This window comes from Lipophrys pholis (assembly GCF_963383615.2).
Source record: "Lipophrys pholis genome assembly, chromosome: 20".
In the NCBI taxonomy this organism is placed as follows: Eukaryota; Metazoa; Chordata; class Actinopteri; order Blenniiformes; family Blenniidae; genus Lipophrys; species Lipophrys pholis.
This window is the reverse complement of record NC_137648.1, coordinates 5,560,661-5,583,560: the sequence shown is the minus strand read 5'-3', so window position 1 is coordinate 5,583,560 and position 22,900 is coordinate 5,560,661. Positions and strand designations below refer to the sequence as shown.

The following is a 22,900-nucleotide window of genomic DNA, read 5'->3' as shown; positions in this document are numbered from 1 at the left end:
CCGTGTTACACAGGCTCCTCAACGTGCACTCCCGGGCTCCCTTTTTAAAGCGCAGTGTCGGATGACAACATGTAGCAGTCAGACGCTGGCAGGAGACTGGGCCTTCATAACTTTATGACTCTAAAATAAGACTGTACATGCTCAAATCTGCACATTGATTCAGCGCCCTTTTGCATTTGCGGTTGTGCTCAACTCCTGTGGAATTATTGATGTCATTTGGACGAAAACCTGCGGGGAAGACGTGCACAAGTAAACAACAATCCACGTGGCTCCGATTCCAGATGAGCCGTAACACATCAGACCACGTTGTGTTTACTGTCCGTCACATGCGGTGTGAGGTCCACGGTGTATTCTTGACATGATGCACCCCTCCCCCTGGCATCCGTTTGCCTTGTCTCGCTGGGCATCTCACCCTGCTGTCTCTGCGTTTGTGTTGTCATGGAAACAGCCATGTGACAGGTCCTTGGTGGGCGTGAGGGATGAGCTGTGGGGTAATGGCCAGGTTTTTACAGCGGAGGGAGAGCGGAGGGCGAAGCGGCGGAGGGAGGGCGGAGGGAGAGCGGAGGGCGAAGCGGCGGAGGGAGAGGCGCACAACGCCAGGAGGAGATGGTTGATGGAAAGCTGAGAGGGATTTGACATGGGAGACTTGAAGTGGGGAGTATTTACTCCCTCTCTGCTCCAAGGCTTGTTGTCATTGTTGTATAATGATATTAAACCGACCATCCCATCTGTCCACACTGCAAGCAGGAACTGTCTTGTTAACACCTGGCTGTACAAGACCTTTTGCAGTGTATCCGATTCAGGAAATCTCTAGAAACTCACCAAGCACATGTCTTATCCTTTTAAAGGGCTAATCTAACAATAACAAGTCCGATGTTAAGTAATTTACATGATGGCTTCAGGATTAATTGATGGAGAATTTAATTTATATTTACCTTGTTTTCTCATTGCCTCTTAAATTCACGCTTGGCTTACTATTCTTTGTTTCTGTCGTCAAGTATGTCAGTGGTTTGCAAACTAGAGTCGAGACCCTCGGAGTTCTATGTGTGTACTCCAAACTTTACCGTTTGTAAGAATCATCAATGCAGATACTGAAGAAAAAGGGCACAATTCCGAGAAACCAAAGCGTGCTCGGCACACACGGCTGTCGTAGGGTAGTGAGAGTTGGTGTGTCCACCAGTGTTTGACAGACTTACTTTGAGGCAACCTGGGGGTGGAAGGAAAAAAAAATATTGGGAGCCATTGTTGTACATGATCAAAGCCTGTGTTTGGCTGTGAAAAATAATACTCACAAACGGTTAAGCTCGGTAAACATTCTGTTGGATCGTAAGATTTGACTCTTGCTGTGGTAAATCCCTGTGGCAGTTTGTTAAACAATGACTGAGAAGTGTTTAATTCTATAAAGTTTACCAATCTAAGATCGGTAATATCACACCAAAGGTTGCCTCATGCCCCCCTCCCATGGAGACTCCACCAAGGGCTCCGAGGATCTTGAGGCTTAGAGGCAATCCGATGATTTCAACAGTCCACGCTCCTCCACTTATGTAGGTCAGCCACAGCAAAGTGCATATTGATCTCTCAAGCTAAATGATATTGTGGTGTCTACTGCTCATTGCTAAGAAGGTGCCCTCAGCCAGTTTGGCTTGAACAGAGGAGACGGCAGAGGTCACATGATTGTATGACAATGTCTCTGCAGCTGTTTTCCCTTGTGCTGCGAGCCTGCTTTTGCTTAGCAGTACAGTGTGTCAGATACTGCGTTGAACATGCTCATTTTCCCATGAGAGCAGTGGGACTTCCTTTTTAATCTGTCCATAATCAACAGAATGCAAAAACAAAGCATGCTGTCTGATAATAAAACACAACATTCTTATAGAAGAGAAATCCTTATCGTAACAAAGATAGACTCCAAAACCGTTATCTGAAGAGCAGTTCTGTCTTCCCAGTTTGTGCAAGTGGTTGGATTTCCTTTCCCTCCGCCACAATGTGTTTTTGCCACTGGGTGCGAGCGAGGGTGCTAGCATGTGGTTGGCACCTTTCCCACTGCCCAGGGTAGAATCCTTGGCACTGAGGGAGGGAGAGAAAACTTGGATTGAGCAAGCCGCCTGCTGGACTTGGGTGGGTGGGCCAAAAAGAAATGTGCCGTGCGAATCAGCCCTGAGAAAGCCTCATATAAAATCTCCTTCTGGGTTGGAGGCAAACGTCACACTTTCACCGCCGCGGCACGGCCAGGCGAAGGTAGCATGGAATGACATGTGCAGCACAGCAGCATTTCTCACTCGCTCGTCAAAAAGCCGGAGGAATGCAGGGGATTTAGTTTCAGGCTTTTCATTTCTGTACACATTGTGAGGGTCAAACTCTGACCAGTGTGATTTCTCCCACCAACCCCCTCCATATCCCTCTCCCTCTATCCCTCTCTCTCTCTCGCCCTCCCTGCGCTGACTCAGCGGTGTTCCTTCAGTGACCTATAATGTGGTTGTGCGTGCTTTATCTTGACTGTTTTCAGTTGGGTAGGGAATCTCCTCAGCTGACCCGTCTTATCCATCTATACTGTACACTATAGATTAAGTACGCAGTTGGGTGATATTTGGACTAATTTAAGCTCTAACAAATCTGCTCTTCCACTTGTTTTCTTTTTTATTAATCGCAGTGAACATAAATGGTTGCACAGGTTCATGAGCCTCATATAATGCCCCATTACCTCGCACAATAAACGGTGAGTTAAACAGCCAGTATGAATAAGTGAACATGGTATGCATCTTATATCAAATATCCATTGGATTGGAGGGATTTGTTGTTTTTGCAGAGCTTAGAGAAACGTGTTGGATGTGATCTCTAGACACCTGACTGAGCCAGTCAAACGTCAATGGCCAGTGACTTGGTGAGCATGATTGGGGCGGTTGGGGGAGACCAGCTCCAGACTCAAGATGATAACAAGGCGTTCAAAGGTCTTAAAGTGCTGAATCTCAAAGTCTTTGGATGACAGCGAGGATGAAGCACTATGGGAGGAGCAGGCAGAACCGGAGCATGAGACCAACGGTAGCTGGAGTGAAGAGGCTGAGGGGGCCCTATTTAAAATGGTAACGAGGAAACACCCGACCTTATGCAGTAGTTGTATGATTTGTTTACCTCGTCATAAAAACATTTTGTCTTCAAAAGTTTTTGTCATATTTGAGCCTTGAGAAATGGACGGTATTTTTATGCTCAGACCAATATGTTGTGAAAAGGTTTGCGGTAGTTTTTCATAGGGGTCACATTATACAGCTTTTCACGTTTTCAACAATTTCACATCAGTCTTGTTGGTCAAAAAACGTTCTATTCGAAGATTATGGCCCCAAATCTCGCTTTTCCTTGATTTTCATCCATATGTATATTGGATCTTAGGAGCTGCAGTCACAATCTACTGTGTCTGTGTGAGCTGGACTGGCTCCGCCCACACATGCCCATCTTGGGAAGAGGAGCAAGTACTTCCTCTCGTAGTGCCATGTGCCAGAGCAGAGTTGCCTAATTGTGGGAGGGTCAAAGAGATGCTTACTGTGAATGGGATTGTCTAAACCCCCTATGACACTATATAGGGTTTGATTTCTGATTTGCTCATTGGAGCTCACCCTTGATGAAACAATACCAGAGAGAGGGATAACAGACTTTCTTTACTTCTGGGACGTCATTCCCGGTATGGGGATGACGCCCCGGAAGTAAAGAAAGTCTTACTGTTGGATAACCTTTAGAAAGTCAATTTTGCATAATTTCACCACTTTGACAGAGTGTCATTTCCAGTCTGATGCAGGTGAAGGGTGTTTGTTTTTATTCCCCCCACAAGATTCATAGTAATGACTATATGATAGAAAATAGGAACATTTCCTGAAACGCAAGTGTACAGAAGGAAATTATAAACACTGGAAAATTCTCATCACCGATGTTTGAGTTCCATACTGATGGCAATAATAATCTTTATTTAAATATTATGTTCTAAAGTGCAATCTCAAAACTAATATGGAAAATATGCTTTTCTGTTATAAATAAATAAATAAAAATAACATGTAAGAATAACAAGACCGAAAAGCACAGCGGCATATTCTGTTTTTTTGGTTGTTTTTTTTTACTATTGGCTATTAAAATAAATCTCATAGTCATACTTCAGCCATAAGCCAAAAAACTGAAGGGAATAATCTGATCTAGTTCAAGTATAGAACTTAAAATCTGCAAAGGTAAGAAAAGCTGTTTCAAGCAATCTCATGTCCAGCAGACTCGCCTCATGGAAACATTTCAGTTCATTGTTACTTCTTTTTGCAAGGTTGACAAGATAAGAGGAGTACATTTGCGCCTGCTGTGCTGATTGCAATAAAGGAGTACATATTTTACCCAGATGCAACAGTATGGCTCCATCATGTTTTTGATTTTTCATAACGGTGCAGTTTTATCACCTGGGGAAAAGACAAAAGCAATTTAAGACCTTGCATAAACAGACACAGCATGCTCCAAGGATTTCGTTTTTTTAAATGTTGGTTCATCGTAATACGAGACAATGAGCCTGTGGTTGTGCGCAGGGTGTATGTTTTTAAAAAATAGTGGTGCCACAAGATCCCTTCTTGATGCTTCTAAAGGCCAGCTCTTTAGAGAAATTACAGTTTTCCCTCCAACAGGACTGTCAGATCACTGCCGTCCGTCCCTCGCTGTGCACGAAAGTGTGCGTGTGTTTGTGTGTTAAAAGTACTTCCATTCATGCCTTTACTCCAGAGGTTTGTGGTTTTGGCACCTGAAGATGTGGGCCGTCAAAACAAAGCGGCCTCCCATCTCTTCTGGCTGCGCAGTGCAAAACAAAGGCGCTCATTGCCGAGCAGATTACACAGGCGAGGCAGAGCAGCTTCTGCTACCACAACTGACTGACAATATCTCATTTAAAAACCCTGCCGGGGTGAAGGTTTGTTGTTTTTGACATCGTGATTGCGGGGGTTCAGTAATGAAGTAATCTCAGGTGTCACCCTGCTGTTCAAAGCCCCCGTTTGTGAAGTTGTGTGACACTAATTACAACACTCACATTTTTCCACAACAATGAACTTCAAATTAGTATCACACGCCGTCGGTATGTTTTACCTCGTATAGTTTCACATGCTTTGTGTTTGGGTTGTGAAATCATTGTGTGATCGATAAGCAGGTTATCTGGCCAGGTCAAAGCAATGAATACGAACTGAGAGGAAAATGCAGGTATGTGCTTTCTGTCGGTACAAGTTAATTTGTAATAGATCTGTAATTATTTTTCAAATAAGAAGCAATGACTTGTGTTTTGTCAGTGGAACACTGGACACAGTGATGTGGATTCACTTCAAACAATAGTGTGAGAAGGTTATTTTACCGGAAACCCTGCTCAGAAAGAAAGCATGTTTCATCTCCTGTTACTGGCCCTGTGGGGCAAATCACTTTTCCCGCTGTTGAAGGTTAAATGGCACCGTTGGAGCTGATCAAAAGGGAAAGAAGAGTGCTTCTCTTCGCTTCTGTTTGTCTTGCCCAATTGCATGTTTAACTGTCAGCGCAGCAGCACAATTGTCACCTTTCCGTCCAGTTACAATGGACGCTACTCTGAATGCCACATTAATGCGGCGCATAAGTGTGAGTGAGAACTGCCCTCTGATCTGCACCAAGCCCGTGGATCAAGTCCTGGAAAAGTTAGTCTCTATATGCTTGGTGTATGACTACAGAATGTGATAGAGTTTAGAAGTGGCATGTAATTGTCCGTTTTTCCCTTGCATTCCTTTTCACATTTTATGAGCTGTTGGATAGTTTGAAGCGAGTTTAAACAATCCCACCGTTATAACCAAAATAAGTATGTTCCTCACAACGTATTCCCCTTTTGACTCGACACAAATTTCAATTACTCCTGGTACACAAGTCTTAAAATGGAAAACACAAGAAACATAGCATGCTGTATTCAGGCTCAGCCTTTTCTATTAACTTCCTTGAGACTTTCCTTTCATTAAAGTTAGAAATTAGCATCTCTTGCAAAATCATCATTGCCATATCTTCTCAGAAAGGATGGAATTACACTCGATCCAGCTAAATGATGTCAAGTGTTGCTTTGACTTAAACAGCAGCAGCCAATATCTGTAGCTCAGTATGCAAATAGTAGAGTTGGATGTGGTTGTGCATCACTCCACTGAGATGATTAGATATCAGCTCTTCTTCTGACACAACATGCATATATCTTGTTTTTTCTCCCACCATATCTTATTTCAATCCAAATAGGAGTACTTTCATTGAGTTGGTGTTTCTACAGATTCGCCGGTCTTCCTCGGTGTGTGTATGCGTTTGCTGCGATTGTTGGCTTGTCACATTGTCTCACTCTCTGACTGATACAGTGACATAGTTGTGTCAGCTGATCTCCTCCCTCCACCCTCCTCCTCTCCTCTGTGCAAAACATGGCACCTTATCCTGAGCCTGCTCCCACTGTACAGCCTCCGGGCCCACAGGAACTAATTCCTCATAAACTGTGACAGGCAAGAAAAGATGGTGGACACACACACACACACATGGCCGAGCACAGTGGAAACGCAGCTGAGCATGCAACAAGATGAGTTCCACTTCATCTTTGCCCAATTAACTGAACATAAAATGCTCTTTCTGCTCACACCTTCTTTTTTTTTTTTCTTTTTCCCACCCAGCCCTGTCACTGATGCAGTTGCACACACGTTTACTTTCTCTTGTCATTGTGACTCACCTTTTACAGCACGTCTTATCAGTGTCTATCTGCCACTTACACATTTATGTTTAGTTCTGCTGAGGTCACAGCTGTAAGGAGCGAGCTGTTGCTATTGGATCAACAGATGTAAGGGGCACCTGGCACTGGGGTTGCATCTGCATCAGCTTATTTAATAAATGATAGTGTTTTATACGCTGGTCTTGCCAAGCCTGCTGGATTTTCATTCAAAACTAGATCAAATAACAGCCTCTATACTCCTGCCTCTTTACATTTTCAGGAAACTCGAAGCTTAAAGAGGGATACGATCCACATTTTGACTTGGTTTATTCTACTAGTGATATAAGTGAAAGCACTTAGCATTTGTTTTGCATGCACATTGCATGGCTTGGTGAAGGTCCAATTTAATGTCCGTTGCCGAGCTGTGCGGCACAGTGACATTCCTCCGGCGGAGGAAATCAGATTCAAATGTTTTGCATCGGTCCACTGAATAACTGAGGCAAAGTGTTTTTTAGTTTTTAGAACTGATCTTATGTCCACTCTGCAGGTTCAAAGCTACCAATACTTACTGCTTAACCTTTAAGCTCTCCAAAACCCGATTTGTGATCAAATCTGTGTACTTTCATCACCCCGTTTCCCGATTGTACTTGTGAGGAAATCTCTCTTTGTCTGAGAAATCTGATTGTGTAATTTCCTTCACTTAGTAGTTTTTTTCTTCTTCTTTCGCACCCGTTTCAGTATCAGGATTTATTGATTATGGGTTAGGAAGAGAATATTGACCGAACCCTGATGTAACTTGAGGTAAAAGGCCCGGCGTTTTCATTAGTGTGGAGATCAACCTCCATTCTTATTGAATTGACTGCCATTAGTGGGCTATTCAAAAGGCAACCAGCAGGAGCTCCATTGGTGTTTAGCCCCTCCGTGACCTGGCCATTATGGTCAATTTCTAGCACATGAACCATCTACCCTTTGTCCTACGTGACCCTGATTAGCAGGCTCATTAGCATTGTTAGCCCAGCCTGAGCGGCGAAGCTTTTCACTCAGAAGGAGCCCATTGCCAGCTCTGAAAGAATGAGGGGATTACAACTACTCTCAAGTTTTGGCTTCAGGCAGTGTTTCCTCTCGCCTCCTGTGGTCGATGTGCCCATGTCTTAATCGTCCGGATGAGTGTGCCTCATTCAAAGCTCTATGAACTTGAGAGTTTAATCTGTTGTAACCAAGTCCCCAAGCATCTTATTTTGGTTCAGTTTCAGTTCACTGTTTGTTTGGTTTCAATTTGCTTCATCAGGGTTTTTAGTTTGTCACATTTGGGAGAATGCAAGGTTTCGGACTCCACAATGAAACTGTCTATTACAAGCTACGCTTTAATTAGCTGTGGTCTGTTTAAAGGGAGCTTGAACTTTTACCCTGTTGATCTGTGACCTCCTCTAAATACCGACAGATGGTTTGACTCCGGGTGTATCGGGCAAATGAGTTACTCTCAGGATCCAGTGACATGTTTTGATGATAGTGTGAGATTTACTGTGTCACTGTGTAACGATGTGTGTTTATCTGCCCCCGTCCCTGTTTTTATTACCCTTTAATTTAACCTACAATTAGATTTACTGATTGTATCTCGCCTGTATTCAGGGGTAACATGATGCTCAATTAATGATGCCGTTAAAGCTCAGTGGCAGGGTTGGCAGTGTTGCAGGCTTTTGTTTAGGTTACACCATGTGCTGTTCGACACTTCTGTGCCAAGTACAATATCTATTCAAAGGCCGAGGGCTTCTTGATTCTACAGAATGGATCCTTTCAGGAGAAGACCCGTCTTTTCCAGCGTGTTCAGACATTGTGTAACCTTGTTTGTCCTGCCTTTGTTGCATGCCAGACCGAATTCTTAAAGATGTATCATACAGACTGTAAGAGTCTATTGCACATGCCACAGCATTATTCCAGTGGTCTAAGTGATGTAAGGTAATGTCCAGACACTGCTGCTTGGAAGACATTTCTTTTAGCGATCCATGACAATACTACCTGTGATTAATTTGTTGTTGTACTGCTGATTGATTTTCTCTGAGGGAGGTTTTAATAAAAATCAACCCCTTCCTTTTATCAGGCCCCACATGCTTTGTCTCAAGCCAAGTAGTAAATGTTGGTTGAATGCTGTACTTCCTGGGGTTTTGCTGATTTTTGAAACGTTAACGTCTATTGGAAACTAGTCATTTTAAAAAAAAGGAAGAAGTTCTCCGGCTAGTTAGACACTTTCTTTACGTATAATGTGTAATGAGTTGTTGTGGCAACGCTTTTAAAAGGGAGCAGTCAGATAGATGTTCACTTGTCTCCATGAATTCACTTCCCAAAGTATATTTTCATAAAATTTATTTGAATAAGATCCGTCAAATGTTTGTTCAAGATTTCTTCTTAAAAACTAATCCCGGGCAAAAGGCATCCCCAGAACCCCCAGACTTTCCCTCCTACTCAAACTCTCTGCCACGCCACAGGATTGGATCTTCCATGCAACTGACAAGACGTTTATAACCCAATAAAAGGCCCAATCGGACTAAAAAAAGGATCCGTTTTGATGTTTTCTCATCCAGCTGGTCATGTAAAAATGATGAGTGTTAAAAGTAGCTCAGTGGAGTGTTTTCACACTTTATTCTGTCACTCAGGCCACAGATCAAGAGCTGGACTGAAGCTCAGCGCAAGCATGTGACGGCATGAGAGCTCGGAGGAAATTCCTTCTCAGAGGGTGAAAACTAAGATCTCTGGTCGAAGATAAGAAGGTGAACTTCAGTGAATACTACAGCTCAAAAAGTTTATTAAAGATGAGATTACATGGCAGAGTTTGAGATTGTTTTTGTCTTTATATTCTGTTCTGAGAAGTTTTTAATAAGGATTCAACAACATTACCACATGGTGATGAGCTTTGCACTTGTGTTGGGTTCAAAAGGGGAATCAGTTTACTCGAATGTTATGTCAGTGCATGACATCATGTGAGTGTGCATTCCTCAGCTGGATCACTTGGTCTGTATTTGAGAGAAAATCAGCTCCGTGAGCTTAATAAGAGTTCGTCATTGAGAACTTCTTTCCCCCCCCCCCAACATAATCAAATTGCCAGGTAGTTCTTTTTTTTCTTTTTTAATAAAGTAACCACTTGCATTTTGTAATTATCCAAATGGGAATATTATAATTTTAAATTGAAACTTTTCTCCTAGTCTGATTAATTTTTATGCTATGATTAAAAAGGCCCACTGCATACCACTGTGTAATAAGCTTCGAGGTCCCCAAAGACCTGAAAAGACTCTGTAGACACTGAACTTGCAGTTCCGTACTAATGTTGTACAAACAGTTCATGTTGGATTGACAGAAAGAAAAAAAGATTTAACAGGGTTAACATTCACAGTTAATCGAACCGCAATGAAAGCGTTTGGGATTTTGGTGCAATTATTGCTGAAGGACGAGTTCTATTTTTAGAGTTGAATTGTAGGTAAAATGGCGCTTGAAGAGTAAGGCAACAACGGTGCTCGGGGGTACTGAAAACGCAACTTTTCAAAAACTGCTACTCAGGAGGAACTTTTCGAAAACACTCAGCCTCCGTCTCCTTGTAGATGGAGAGAAACACAACCTTTTGAAAACACTGTTTCCGCGCCTGTGCACCACAGGCAGGGTAAATAGCGCCTCTGCACATGTGTAAATAGATGGACAATAACAATGCCGGCCTCCTGAGTGTCCTGACTTTGTTGCCTGCGCATATGAATGTCCATGTACTCATCATTGTGAATGTTTTATGGCGTATTGTTCTCTATGTGCATGTCTGTGCGGTTTCATTATAAAAACAAACAGCACCCTCTAGTGACCCCGCATGCTAACTACATCCTTTTCAGCGTTTCTGCCATTTCTGTGTAAATGCACATCCTTTGCAAAATATTGCAGTGGAAAACTTTTCTGAAATGAAAACGATTGCAATAACGCTGCAATTTCACTTGAAACATCATGTAAATAAATCCTAAGTTTAGTTGGTATCAAGAAAACATGACACCCATAAATATTTGAATGCAAGCAGGATTCTTCGGCACACCAAAGCATATTTTGAGGAGTAATTTGCTTGCAGCTCTTGCAAGGTTTTATGTCTTGAAGAGCCGGACCGGGCAGGATCACAATGTCTCTGGGTAAATTATGTCAGGTTGGCCTGACTGTGGCTTTGTTTTGTGCTGGATAATAGCCGAACGTTTGAGTTGATTGTGCATTGCTCTAGCGGAGTGATTATAAACCAGTTTCTTTTTTTTGTGACACAACCTACATGCCTGCATGTTTGTTATTCAGTTCTCTTTGGCTGCAGGTACCGCTGTCTGATGGCTCTGTAGCCTCAACTAGTGGTAGGCAGCTGCATGACAGTTGGTTTAACCGACTCATATTTGAGGTCCTGCATCGCTTGAGGCAGATGTTAAATTATTAAAATTCATAGCAAGCACACAAATCCCACTCATTAAGAAGGTCACTTTTATTGTTGGCGCTGACAGTATTGTTAAACATAAAAAAGTAATCGGGTATAAACTAAATTTATTTTTGATGATTGCCTTCTTTTAATTTTTTCAAACATGACTATTCAAAGAAATGATTCTCTATTAGCCTGAACTGAGATATTTTATATTGCGGCTCCAGCTACATCCACAATCTAAAAGCATGTCCTCTCTGAACACTGTTCTAGCTGTTCTGGCTCACTCTATGTACTGTACATCAAAATTTACAGGTTTTTTTTTTTTTCTCTCTCTTTCGGCAGGGAGAAGTGGATGATGCATAAAGGTTTCCAAGCATTATCGTCTTGCAGCAATGGCCTGAGGGACTCTCTGGACTGAAACCAAGGTGAGAATCGTAGCTGCAGCCAGCTCTGCTTTTACGCAACTGCTGTGCAGTATGGCAAACAGACGCTCCTGTCCAAACACAGAATGACTTACACAGCGGGTGATGCAAACATCTAAGCTGGGAGAGAATACTTTTTTTCTTTTCATCTTTAAAATTCATTTTTAAGAGATTAGATTTGGTCTGGTGCTTCTGTGAGAGCAATTGTCTTCTGCAGCATCTGTTTTATTGACTTAAGTTTCCATCTCTGCTATTAACTGGGAGAAGAGCTCCTTGTACATGCTGGCTGTGGTACCATGTTTCTGAAATTATTCGTCCAGTTATATACGCGAACGTAGTTTTTGCCCAGGAAATTGATCTGACTGGCCCCGATGTTGTGCTGCTCAGTCCTTTCACCCTGATTTCCACATAACTGTTGCTTCAGCCTTTCCCTTTCCACTCCGTGGCGTCCAGATGCAGCTGTTTTGCTAAAGTTTTGGTTTCAACCAGTAGCCCCCTCGGTCTGAAGTTGATCTAGTGTGATAAAAACTACTTTTGAAAGTTCTATTTTTTTTCTGGAGCAATCTGTTTCAAAGCAGCTTATAATTCACATGGTTTTGGTTTGCGTGTGTCTCATAGGAGTATTATGTTTCCATCAGTTTCTTAGTGGGCTTATCCTTATAATGTTAGTTTGTATATGCTGGCAATGGTGAGTGAAACTGTGTTTTCTTATTGTCGTCCATTTAACCCTTTAATGGACAATGCTTGGAAACTAGAAACAATCAGACTTTGATGTTATTGGAAAATATAAAGGAGGATGTGAGGATATTAAAATTGGCCCACGATGGCTCCAAATAATCACATTCCAAAACTCTTGTGCTTTCCTCAACGTTTCTAAGTGTTTATATATATGGATATATGTTAATATATTCTCACAGGACTTCTGTAACAATAGACATATACATTACAGAGCCTTACTGCCCTTCTATTACATGTAGTATTAGACCCGGTTGACATAACGTTTCAAGTGAAAACACATTGTTTTTCGCTTCGGAAAGGTTTGTGTTTACACGGAAATGTTTAGAAAACAATGTCTGTTAACACAGAAATGCTGAAAACACAAATGTTGTCATGTAAACGAGGCCTAAGTCGTAAAAACTATCTTAAATATGACTTGGTGCCCACAGAAGGCATGTATTTTATCATCGGCATGTACTAACATGTTATTCTCTGACTGTCAATAAAGTTAATTTGATTGATAGGAAGTGATGTGGAAGTTAGAAATATGACCTGATAACGGGTGAGGTTTGTGTCTTTTTATGAGTTTGCACTTGTGTTGTTTGTGTTCTGCATAAAAACTGATGCAATGCATTTGTAGAGCAGTTATGTTAAAAAAAAAAAAAAATGTTTGTATTCATTTTGTTTTATGCCAGAAAATGTGCAAATAAGCTTAAATGTTTCTCATCACTTGAAGCTGTTTGAACATTGTGCTCCTGGACAACAGTAGTGCGGGTTTAACGAAAAGGCAACACTCGAATATCATGTTACATTTGGCAAACGTATATTGATTTGCAAATCGTCTGTATGAACTTCCTGTTTCACTGGCGCTGAAAGAAACCAGGAACACATTTATTATTTTTCCTTGATAGAAGCAGCTGGTTCTCTTTTTACTTGCACAATGTGCCACTGTGGTCGTTAATAAAGGCCAAATTTTACTGTTTGTGCCAGAAAAAATATGTACATGGTACTTTTCCTTTGCAATACAGTCAGCAGAGTGTTTTCATATTCCAGAATTAACCAGTGTTTCCTGAGCTCTACTGTGTGTGTGCTGTTGTTTTTTTCTTTTTTAAGTATCGTATGAGCAGATTTCTCTTTTACAGCCAATCAAAGTGAATAAGAATGAGCAATGGCAATTAAAGATATTTTATTAGCATGGAAGATATAAAATGAATGTCTTGCAGAGTTCTCCAGGTGTCCAAAACAATTATAGTGGCGGGGGGAAAGGATTTACCATAAACTCCATGTGTGTATAAGTAATAAAACCTTTACTGCTACTATTTTCTACTAATTACATACAAGTTTCAGAGCAAAGTGTGCATCCGGTGGTAATGTTGCACCTTTCCCTGGTTTGGAGCAATTTTTATTCTGTGATTGACTATATGTTTTTTTTTACATTTTTTATCTGGTTTAAAAACGTATGTTGTGAGTCTGCAGTAAAGCTAAAATTGGCAAATTTAGCATATTTTTCTAATTTCTCAAAACATTGAATATGACAAGAGATACAGAATAGTTTATTAAGAGTTCATTCAGAGTTTTTTCTTTGCCCATGTATCTACCAATTAATATGCAGTTCCTCTGAGTTTAAAGCCACCCACAGCTTGTTCTGTATGATCACTGTCGTTCTGCACCGGGACCTGAACACAGCCAATTTGCAGGTAACCTATGTTTAACCCTGAGCACTTCTTCTGAAGACACACACACACGCACACGCAGACACACACACACACACACACACACACACACAGACACACACACACACACACACACACACACAGCTGGCAAATGTTTTGCTTTTACTGCCCTACATGACACATACATGGCCTCAACACTGTAAATAAACAACCTCTAAATGGGGCGACAATGTTTTGGCGATTACTAAAGAGATATACATAGGTGTTTTGGATTGCTTTTTCTTGTAGATTACAACAAATGCAAGTGGATTATGTCATCATAATTTAGTATGTTCCAATTATAAAATAAAAAATTAAAAAAAGTCATTTCGAAACATTCTGAACATGATTGGCATCCTGCAATATAGTATAAACTGACTCATAATAAACATGGTAAAACAAAGTGTCATGCATGTTTAAAATTTAAATTTTGGCATAAATTTTAATAATTAATTTTAATTCTAATAAAAATGAAGAATACCGCTGATCTTATGAAATATTGTATTTTTGAGATCATAGTTTTTATTTTCATGACATAAGCAAAATGTATGAAAGATTTCATTACAGGTGTAATAAATCCAAAATATATTAGACATTTCTCGGGGAAATTGAACTTTTGTCTGCTTTTTCACGCAGCTGTGGTTTAAAGAGTTCAACTGTGTGTGTGCGTTGCAGATTTCACGTGGCCTATAGCAAATACTACGTTGGTCCAAATATAAGACTGGCTTTTAATTTCTTGGAAATGGCTCTGAAAAAAAAGTGGATTGTCTTCTATACAGGCTCTGATATTCAGCTCTTGGTTTTATGTGTCACAACAGCACGGGAGCCTTAGAAACAAGAGGAACACGCTGGATGTGAACGCAGTGAACAATGACTTAATGGTCACACTGGGGGATAAATAAACCAGCTACAGGTGCTTGATGTTCTTGATGACAGGTCATTTAAAGGCTTTATAATGTTGCATCAGTGATGATGGAGCAGGTGAGTTGTGCAGGGAATAAGCTGAGTAAATTGTAGACGATAGACAGACATATAGGGCATATAGTACTGTATTTCATGCTTGCCCATGTCCCATTTTGAGCATTTGAAAGTATTCTTCATTGTGTCTGTTAAAACCTTCTCCCCCAAATATTCCCGAAAAGTAGCATTGTCTTTTAATCAGGGTCGTCCTGCATTCAGAACAGTGAAAAGAAATAACTGGTGAGCTCCGCGTATTCCTATATTTCACCCTGTTACAATAATATGATTTCCTCTGTGATATTCGAATCGTCCCCAGGCAGCGCTCTCAGCCAGAGATGAATTGTTGACTAGATTGTTGTGTGGAGTTGTTTATTTATACCAGTTAATCAATTTTTGCCACCCCATGGTAACTGACACTCCAGTTCACCTACCCCACCAATCTTCTTCCTCTTCTGCGTTCTTCTGACAGCCAGAGGCCAGTGGACTGTGCTTATTATACAGAAAGCCCTCGCCCGCCTGTCCTGTGACGTCCTGAAGTGACTGCCAGCGTTAAAGATTGATGAGCATGATCAGCTTTCAGTAAATGGGGGGCCTGGCTCTTGGTTGCACTCCGGCACTTTAGAGCCATTACCTTGCAGTGATTCCAGAGTGGACAAACTCTTGAGTGGGACTTGGGAGCGGGCAAATAGCAAACCTCTCTGTTGACTAAATCAACGGTCTGTTTGTGTCAGACTTTCTGGACACGCGTTGTTTGAATGAAGTAGATTTGCTCGCTGAACCTCTTTAAAAGGCCCGTGACCTATTTCTGCACTCGTGGTTGTGCCCTGTTTTCCTTCACTGTTTCTTTAGTCTCAGTTTTCTCACAGATTTGGGGCTGTCTGTTCAGCATGAGGCGTCAATCACTCAGGTGTTGATAAATTTACCTAAAGGTTTGGGTGTCAGTGTTGTATTCCCTAAGAAAAATTTTGAGTCCATCATCACATTCCTCTCGTCACCGACCCCCACCTCTCCTTTGGCCCAAACCTGATAGTACAACATCTGGTTCAGGGTAACAGCAGCTGTCAACAAGGTCAGAGTTCACGACATACCCCACCTACATCGCATTCTGACCAGATTGGTATTGTTTTTTAAGGAGTACAGCTTGAATATCCATCCTGTATGATCCCAGCGTGTTGTGCGCGTTCTCATCTTCAGCACTTCTTCCGACCCTTACGAGGATTAAGTGGTTCAGGCCCCTCCCCTGTCATGGTTTCCTCTCCAGTTCGCAGGAAACAAATAGCCCGTGTTGCAAGCCTCCGCCAGAAGCAGTGTGCATCGGTGCACCCTCCCTCCCTCTCGCTCGCTTGTCCCTCGGGGCCTGTTGTGCCAAGAAGCCATGTGAGGACAGATTACACACCAGCGAGACATTGTTCACTGCCCCACAGAGGTTTTGCACTTTCTGGAAGGGCCCTCGTTATTATCGTGCAGGAGACCTCAAACACTTCCCCCAATAGCTCGCAATGCAGTTTAATGCATAGTCATACCCTGCTCCCTCCCAGCTCCAGAAACACAGGGTGTGTCTCCATAATCAAAGCCTTGCTAACCCACATGATTACAGGAATGGCACACTGGCACATGCCCTCTCCCCTTGGCAAACATGCACTTTTTTCCCCCCCTTGCATGTATTTTCCCCCACTATTATACTGCGACTGGAATGGGTGATTCAGTGTGTTTGAAGGCCCCTCTTTTGTGATGTGCATATGGCGAGACTTGTTTTAGTTGGTCAGAGCAGCTGGATTTTGTTGAGAGCTGTCTTGTGGTAGCAGCAACACTCATAGGCTTTGGTCACTTTTGTGCAGTGTCGTTGAAAGGAGACATTGAACTGTACAATACCGTCATGGAATCAGGGGTTATACAACTTTTTAGTCTTATATTTTAGATGCTTTATTGAATCTCTGCATTTAACCCATCCCATTTATAGTTGACCTTACCGTCACATACTATGAGCAGTGGGCTTCCGCCTATCTCAGGGACACACAACTGTAACCTGTTGGCTTGCAGTGGGATTCAAACCTGCAGTGTAGCAGTAGCATACACCCCATGCATTCATTTAATGCATCTTTCACACATTTATTTGAGTTCAAACATTTTCAAGGGAGCAGGTTTCCATGTTGACACATTTCAAGCACCATGTCGGAGCGGTTTGACTTCAGCTCAGGACTCGCAGGGTAAATTTGCCCGACACTGTATCCTCTCTGCAAGAAAAAGTTTTGCATCGTCTCATTCCAACCCAATAGATGCCGCGAAATGTTTATTTTGCAATCTTGCCAGTGTGTATCGCAATCAAATACAGCAAGTCTCCTCCAGCTGTACTCTCTGAGTGTGACAGTAGGAAACGTGGTGGCCTCCAGCAGCAGCCCCTTGTTGTCTCTGCATTCCTCCCTCGCCAGACTGGTTGGCTCCAGCTCAGTCCTGGAGAGTCTGCTCTTGTGACACCTAAGATATAAGCAATGACACACCTATGATCATCCACCTCAAGAGCACACAGTACTTTCAAAGTCAATTGATTTCTCAAGCTGCTGCTTGTGTTTGCTCAAATAGCCTATTTATTGCTTCATTGCGGTGTTCTTGCATACAACCTTTACACACTTTATCTTCTTAATATGCCATTGAATCGCTACAACAAGTTTTGGCCTATTTCACAGACTCGTATGTGGAAGAATCATCCGTGTTGCCTCAGTTATTTACAGTCGTGGTTTATTATCAGTAACACTCTTGTGTTGCAAATGGAAACCTGTCTAAAGCTGACCTGTCAGCACACAAGCACCCAGTTAGGTGGCGGCAAGTGTGTTTGTATGAGACGAATGGGGAGAAGCAGGAGGAGGTGGAGGAGCGTCTGAGTGGAGGTGTTTACTACAGTTATGGAAATGGGACCCGAGGTCGTCCCAGCTTGAACGTAGCAGAAGAACTCCACTGAAAGTTATGTGCTTCAACAAACCCGACGACCCCAGCATTGTTTTTGTGTGTGTGTACCTTTTTGCGGTGATTGTCAGCTTGCTACTGCTATGCCAGAGTCTGGCCCCGCAAACAGTTCATAACAGTTCAGAGTATAAAAGACATCCCCTATTTAACAAATGGCTGTGACATGGACTCAAAACCCGATCCAGCTAATGTTTGTCTATATTATGGTATTGCCTGGCTCTTGTCATCCCTTTGATATTTCCAAACAATTTGAAAGATGGGGGAAACATTTTTTGTGAACCATGCAGTTGGTGGATATTCAACAGGAACATTTGATTAAAACAAGAATCGTATATGTTTACCCTCTCCGTCTCGGGTGGAAATATGGCAAAGCCAGCCGAGGTTTTACTCTTCGATTCTTGACCTCTGTTGGGTTTGTTGAAAAATAGTTATATAAAAGTGGCACTGCTTTTTCTTTTTTTTTCCCTTTTCATCTTGCCTGCGTGAATCTTGGCAGGCCCCTTTTAGCTATGACTAACATAAGGTAGCCTGTAATGACTGATGGACCATATGCCTCAGCTTACACGACTAATGAACTTAATGAGCTGACAGCTTGATGAACTGTAATTTTGATAGATGCCTTCCAGAATATGCCAATCACTGCCTCTTATACATAATGAGGTTAGGTGCCCAACCCCCACTTACCCTACATTGTTCTGAGTCGGTGATATTTGCACTCACAGCAGGTGGATATGTAAATGATGGCTTCCTATGCACCCAATATTATGTTTGCAACAATAACAGCCATGTTCTCATAGCTTTTAACATGCATTGTATAAAATATGAATGTAGTCAGAGATGGAACCCTAACCCTGACCTAGGGAAGCACCGATTCACATTTTTTCACTTATGATTTGATCCCGATACCTGAATTTGGATATCTGCCCATACTGATACTATTCCGATACCAGAGCTCTGTTTGCTTTAATATTATTATGATTATTGTTGATCTTATATGAGGCTGTAATAAACTCCTCTCTAAAGGCAAGTATGAAATGTACGACTGTATGCATGTATTCTCTCAAAAGGCAACTTGAGGTTAGTATGAGGTCAGACAAGGAAGCAGTACAAACTATTTTTCTGAAATTAGGCCAGTGTTGGGGGTCTGCGTGACGTCTTGATCTCAAAGTGATTCTGAAGCTTTAGAGATATAACAAGTTTATTTCATTAATCCCTGGAGCAATTATTTAGCAACTTATGGAGTCATTGCATCAGACGGAGAAGTCCGGAGATTTGTTTTCTGTAAGGACTGATTCTAAAGATGGCATTGAGTACAGTTATCCACTTGTCAAACACGTAGGAAGAAAATCCTTACAGAAGTGACAACATGGTTGCTTTAATTGCTTTGAGTTCCTGGATGAGTAAAAAAAAAAAAAAGAAAAATACACACACGTCTAAAGCTCTTATTTCATGCACTGATGTTGAATGAGAATCGAGAAAATGACTAACCATAAAGGAAGTGCTAAATGTGCGACTACAATGAATTACTTTGGCTGATTTCAAGCTAATGTCATAGATTTGTTTGTATCCATGCACATTTGTACAGTATTTCCTGGAAGGGATCGTCATTTTTGTTTAGTTTTTTCCTTTCACTGGTCTCACATGGGCTATGCTGCACACAACACTTCCCCTACAGGTCATCAGTGGTATTACTCGGGTAGCTTTGAAATTATAAACTCCGTGGATAAATACAAATTTCCACAAGTGGTGAACGCATAAGATGAACTGAAGGCTTCGTATGTATCCGTCTGCTAATTTAGCGTCAAGCATATTTGGGCTTTTAATTGGGTCTTGGACCGAGACTAGTAACCTCATAAAGACACATTTTAGGAGTATTTATTTTAATCAATGCTCATTTAAATTCAAGGTGCTTATTTTTTTTATATTGTTCATTTATATGCGTGTGTGTGTGTGTGTGTGTGTGTGTGTGTGTGTGTGTGTGTGTGTGTGTGTGTGTGTGTGTGTGTGTGTGTGTGTGTGTGTGTGTGTGTGTGTGTGTGTGTGTGTGTGTGTGTGTGTGTGTGTGTGTGTGTGTGTGTGTGTGTGTGTGTGTGTGTGTGTGTGTGTGTGTGTGTGTGTGTGTATTAAATTTCTCTTTAACTCCATCTTCGTCATTATTACAATATCAGCAATATATATATATATTCAAACTGTCAATGTAGTCGAAGCAAGCAAAATGCAACCTTAGAGCAGAACTGTAAACTTGAAAATAACCTTAAATGTTCAGTATGGTTGAATTATTTTCTTTTTGACTGGAGATGTGTGTGTGAATGATTTATTTGCTGTGCTGTAAGTTGATTGGTATGCTTCATGATGGAGCTGTGCTCCGTCCTACCTGCATTTAAAGCCATAAGCATGACTTTGTGTCATTTCTGACATCTCTATTATCATCTCCTTGACCATCGCTGCCCTTGGGTGTGTTTTGTGAGTGAGTACGTGTGCGGGTCAATTGTGGTTCAAGTGCGACACTAAAGGAGTTTCTCGTAGCGTTATCATAGCTGTGTTTTTCCATAAAGTTTTGTTTAGGCTGCGAGGGATTCAGATGGTTTTTAGTTTCTTTTAAATGTTGCAGCCAGAAGAGCATTAAGAATATACCTTGGTTCACTTACAGTAACGATTGGTATTCACAAACTCTTAAGCCTTGAGCAAATCTCCTCCAGCGTCCATCGTTGATAATTAAGTCGGTGACACAGCCTCAGTACAGCAAGTGCTAACACCAATGCCCAGCTGTTGATTGCTGCTCGGAGACTAAAGGCATTCTCTAGGATTAGAAATCTCTCGCTGGTCTGCCCATGTGAAGATCAGACCCTCCTAGCAACACAAATGTCCAACCAGTCTCATTGCCAGGCCGTCTCGTCTGTCTGTGTTGGTGTCATTGAGACGTGCCTGGTACTTCCAGTCTCTCTTATTTGTCTCAGTGTAGAATGACCCATCATTACTGCCATGTCAAGGAGACGGAGGCAACCAATCATATCTGGCCCAGCGGGACAGGCACAACCAATCAGGTCTGGAATCCCCATGGTAACTTGCGCTTGAAAGCCCGGCCCAACCAATAGGAACGGAGAGTGCCACTTAGCTATTTGAGTTTAATGGCCTGTTTCTGTTGTCATTAATAAAAGCGAATAACCTCTGCTATTGCGACTGTTATATTTTCAGTGAACAGGACAGTGTCACAGCATGAAGACACCCCTCATGGCATTCGAAAGAACGTAACACAAGGACACGTGCACACTGCCGTTGGTGTATCATCATCCGTCCATTCACTGTACAGGCCAACAACAGTACTTGAGTCACTTGTCAACAGAGTGTATTTTACCCTTCAGGCTCTCCTCTGCCTCTCCGGCCAATCTCCACTGCTTTGACTTCATCCCTTTGAGCATGGACTCGACCATTAGCTCAAAGTAGGTCGCTCCAGGCCAAGAGGGAGCCAGACTCAACCCTGCTGCATGGTCGCTATCGCTTGTTTTTAGTTTACCCTGTCTCAGCCAAGCTATACTCTTCCACTCTGCTGTACACTGTGTTGCTCTCCGCTCTCCTCCTCCTTATGTAATGGCTGAGCAGTGAGCGGTGTGTGTCATCGCCGTTTCCATGGTTAGAGCTGCTGTGAGTGTATCACTACACAGCTCGGCCCAAACCTTAGGCACTGTGCTGGAGGAAGACTTTGCTTTTCTCTTTCTAGATCTCTCTGTACGGTTGTCTTTCTCTGCCCCTGCTCGCCATAACCCCCTGAAAGCAAAAGGGTATAAATAATGTCATCCAGCATGAACCAAGGAGAAGTTTTCATCCATGTCATTGTACATGTAGCCATTTGTTTTGGAAGACGATGGCTTTCTCATATACTATGCAGGAGGATATGCTCCTATATTAAAATCCAAGTGCATTAACCACCATCAGATTTTTAGTTGATGGTGGTAATTAATAAGACATTACTTTGATCAATAATTGATGGTGTCTCATTTAATGGCATGAAGTTCAGCTTGTGGTGACTTTCTGGGTGGGGAAGGAGCAGAATTAAAGACATGTTGGTATGCAGAACCGGGGACAGACCTAACAAATTATCCTCTTCTCCGTTCTGAATTAATGACGGCACAAATTCATATCATAACCAAATGTCATGTATATTGCAGAAAAACTGAAGGAGGCAGCAGCAGTGTGTGTGTGTGTTGTTGTTTTTTTTTAGTTTCGTTTTTTGAACTGAAGCAGCTCTGAGATTGCACAAAACAATCTCGTACTCAAACGCAGAATCTCAAACCAATATAGGTGAAGCATTCCCGGAGACGCTCGGTAAACACGGACACATGTTGTCGTCTTAAACCCACTCCTTTCTCCACGGTGCTTGGTTTTGTGTAACGAATAGGGTTTTTTCTTGGTACATGGTTGAGCGCGCAGTCTGGTGCTGTGGGCAAAGCGCCGTGCTCTCATTTCAGCCTCTCTGGGGAGAGCTGCACCATCAGAGAGAAATGATTGAATCTCTTTCTCCGCTCCATTTTCACTCATTTCTCCCAGGGTGAATCAACCCGTGCCCCCAGCACGGGATTGTGTGTTGTATGCAGATGTTGGAAGACGTGTGCACAAACCTGCATGGCTGTTTCACCCAACATTTTGCCGTTGTAATCACAGATGCTGTAGGCATTGCGTGAAACCTAACTCCAGTACCTCTTGTTATTTTCCCCAGACGCTGATATGCATTGAGGATGAGCGGAGTTGGTGAAAACTCATCTGACCCTGCGAGGGCAGAGTCAAGAAAACGCAAAGAGTGTTCTGGCGAACTTCTAGGACCCAGGTAAGTAGTCACCTTAAAGCAAAGTAATTGCATACAAGTTTAAATAATACGGCATGCCGACATTATCGTGCAGTACTAAAGGTCGGATCCAAACATTTGCTTTCTCCTCTGTTAAAGTCGGGCATAAACCACCTTGCATCGCGTCCTACATACTATAAAACTGAAAATTCCTGCTTACAATGGATGACTGGGATATTG

The 22,900-nt window shown here is 42.1% G+C and overlaps 1 protein-coding gene across 4 annotated transcripts in view; it reads left to right on the top strand.

The window, feature by feature from the left end:
* Positions 1-22,900, top strand: part of ncoa2 (nuclear receptor coactivator 2) — a 62,931-nt gene that overhangs the window by 4,768 nt on the left and 35,263 nt on the right. For all 4 annotated transcript variants that reach the window (XM_080489480.1, XM_080489478.1, XM_080489479.1 and 1 more), the window contains exons 2-3: positions 11,451-11,533; positions 22,595-22,702. In XM_080489480.1, coding sequence (XP_080345606.1) covers positions 22,614-22,702 — 89 coding nt within the window. In that variant the 5' untranslated portion in view covers positions 11,451-11,533; positions 22,595-22,613. The remainder of the gene's footprint in view (positions 1-11,450; positions 11,534-22,594; positions 22,703-22,900) is intronic.